This window comes from Sinocyclocheilus rhinocerous, unplaced genomic scaffold (genome assembly GCF_001515625.1).
Source record: "Sinocyclocheilus rhinocerous isolate Xijiao unplaced genomic scaffold, SAMN03320098_v1.1 scaffold1048, whole genome shotgun sequence".
Lineage (NCBI taxonomy): Eukaryota > Metazoa > Chordata > Actinopteri > Cypriniformes > Cyprinidae > Sinocyclocheilus > Sinocyclocheilus rhinocerous.
In genome coordinates, this window is record NW_015649578.1 from 736,831 (window position 1) to 738,252 (window position 1,422).

The window sequence follows — 1,422 nt, forward strand, 5'->3', positions numbered from 1 at the left end:
CACACACACACACACACACACACACGTGATGCGCAAAACTCTGCATTTGAACAGTCAATAGCAAATACTTAAACTAATAGCAAAACAGTAGCTGATTCAGAAGCGCCAGATTGTCATAGCAAAGTCAGAATTACCTCCTCTCCTAGGTTCACGAAACGGTCGTCCATAAAATGCATTGCTGTTCTGTTGTAAGTAATCTTAAAGATTCCTAAATGCATCTACTTTCGTAAGGCCAAATAAAGTGCTTTTGCTTTCGTCTAGAAACACACAGCGTCTCCCTGATATGCTGCTTCAACACTAACTGCGGTTACTTGAAACCACGCCTTCTTTCTTTGCGTGATCATTTGGGCGCATTATGCAAATATTTCCATATAGTGAGGTAGATATGTGGGGGCGTGTTAGAACGAGCCGTTTTAGGGGGGCATGGCAGAGTCTTAACTTTGATAAAGAATATCTCTTTGGTTTTGAGACTTTAATCTTTGCAACTTCAGGGATCTTATCTATGCACAATCAGCTTGTAACACTCCAAAGAGAAAGGAAAACTTGAAATCGCATCATATGGCCCCTTTAACATATCAGCCTGAGATGTTGTTACCTCAACGAGCACCAGAACGCTGGAGATGAATATGAACATCACATTGAGAGCCAGCAGCTCCAGTAAGGAGAGAGCTAGACAGCCATTCTCACTGCATTCCTCCACAGCTGAAGCACACGTCAAGGACTCCACTCAGCAAATAGTGCAGCATTACACAAACCAAAACACAATGCAGCACTAAGCAGAAAAGATACATTGTCCAACCAAGCTGAACTTTAGCTGAGTGAAGAGCCGCACGAAGAAATCAACAAACAGGCCAGTCTGAAAAAGAAAAGAAACCAAAAATATCACCATTTCACTGGACCACAGAAATAGTAGGGAGGTGAAACTCATCAACAAATGACCAGTATTTGACCTCCAAAATAAAAAAAGATTTTTTTTTTATCTTAATGTTCCAAAACAGGTTTAATTTTCTATAATGATATTTATGTAATTTAATATTAATTAATTAAATTAATTTTGGGGGGATGAAGTACGTTTGAATTTTAAATATATTTAAAATAGTGCTGTCAAACGATTAATCGCGATTAATCGCATCCAAAATAAGTTTTTGTTTACATAATATATGTTTGTGTACTGTGTATATTTATTATAAATACACACATGCATGTATATATTTAAGAAAAATATGTTACGTTTATATATTTAATATATGATATAAATTATATGAATATAATTATATACATGTAAATATTTTCAAAATATATATTGTATGTGTGTGTATTTATATATACATAATAAATATACACAGAACACACATATTACGTAAACAAAACCTGTTATTTTGGATGCGATTAATCGCGATTAATCGTTTGACAGCACTATTT

General features: G+C 35.1%; 1 protein-coding gene across 1 annotated transcript in view; it reads right to left on the reverse strand.

Moving 5' to 3' along the window:
* Positions 1 to 1,422, reverse strand: part of LOC107710774 (chloride transport protein 6-like) — a 25,514-nt gene that overhangs the window by 22,045 nt on the left and 2,047 nt on the right. Inside the window, exons 5-6 of the mRNA XM_016515622.1 lie at positions 790 to 856; positions 596 to 702 (exon numbers count right to left, since the gene is read on the reverse strand). Coding sequence (XP_016371108.1) covers positions 596 to 702; positions 790 to 856 — 174 coding nt within the window. The remainder of the gene's footprint in view (positions 1 to 595; positions 703 to 789; positions 857 to 1,422) is intronic.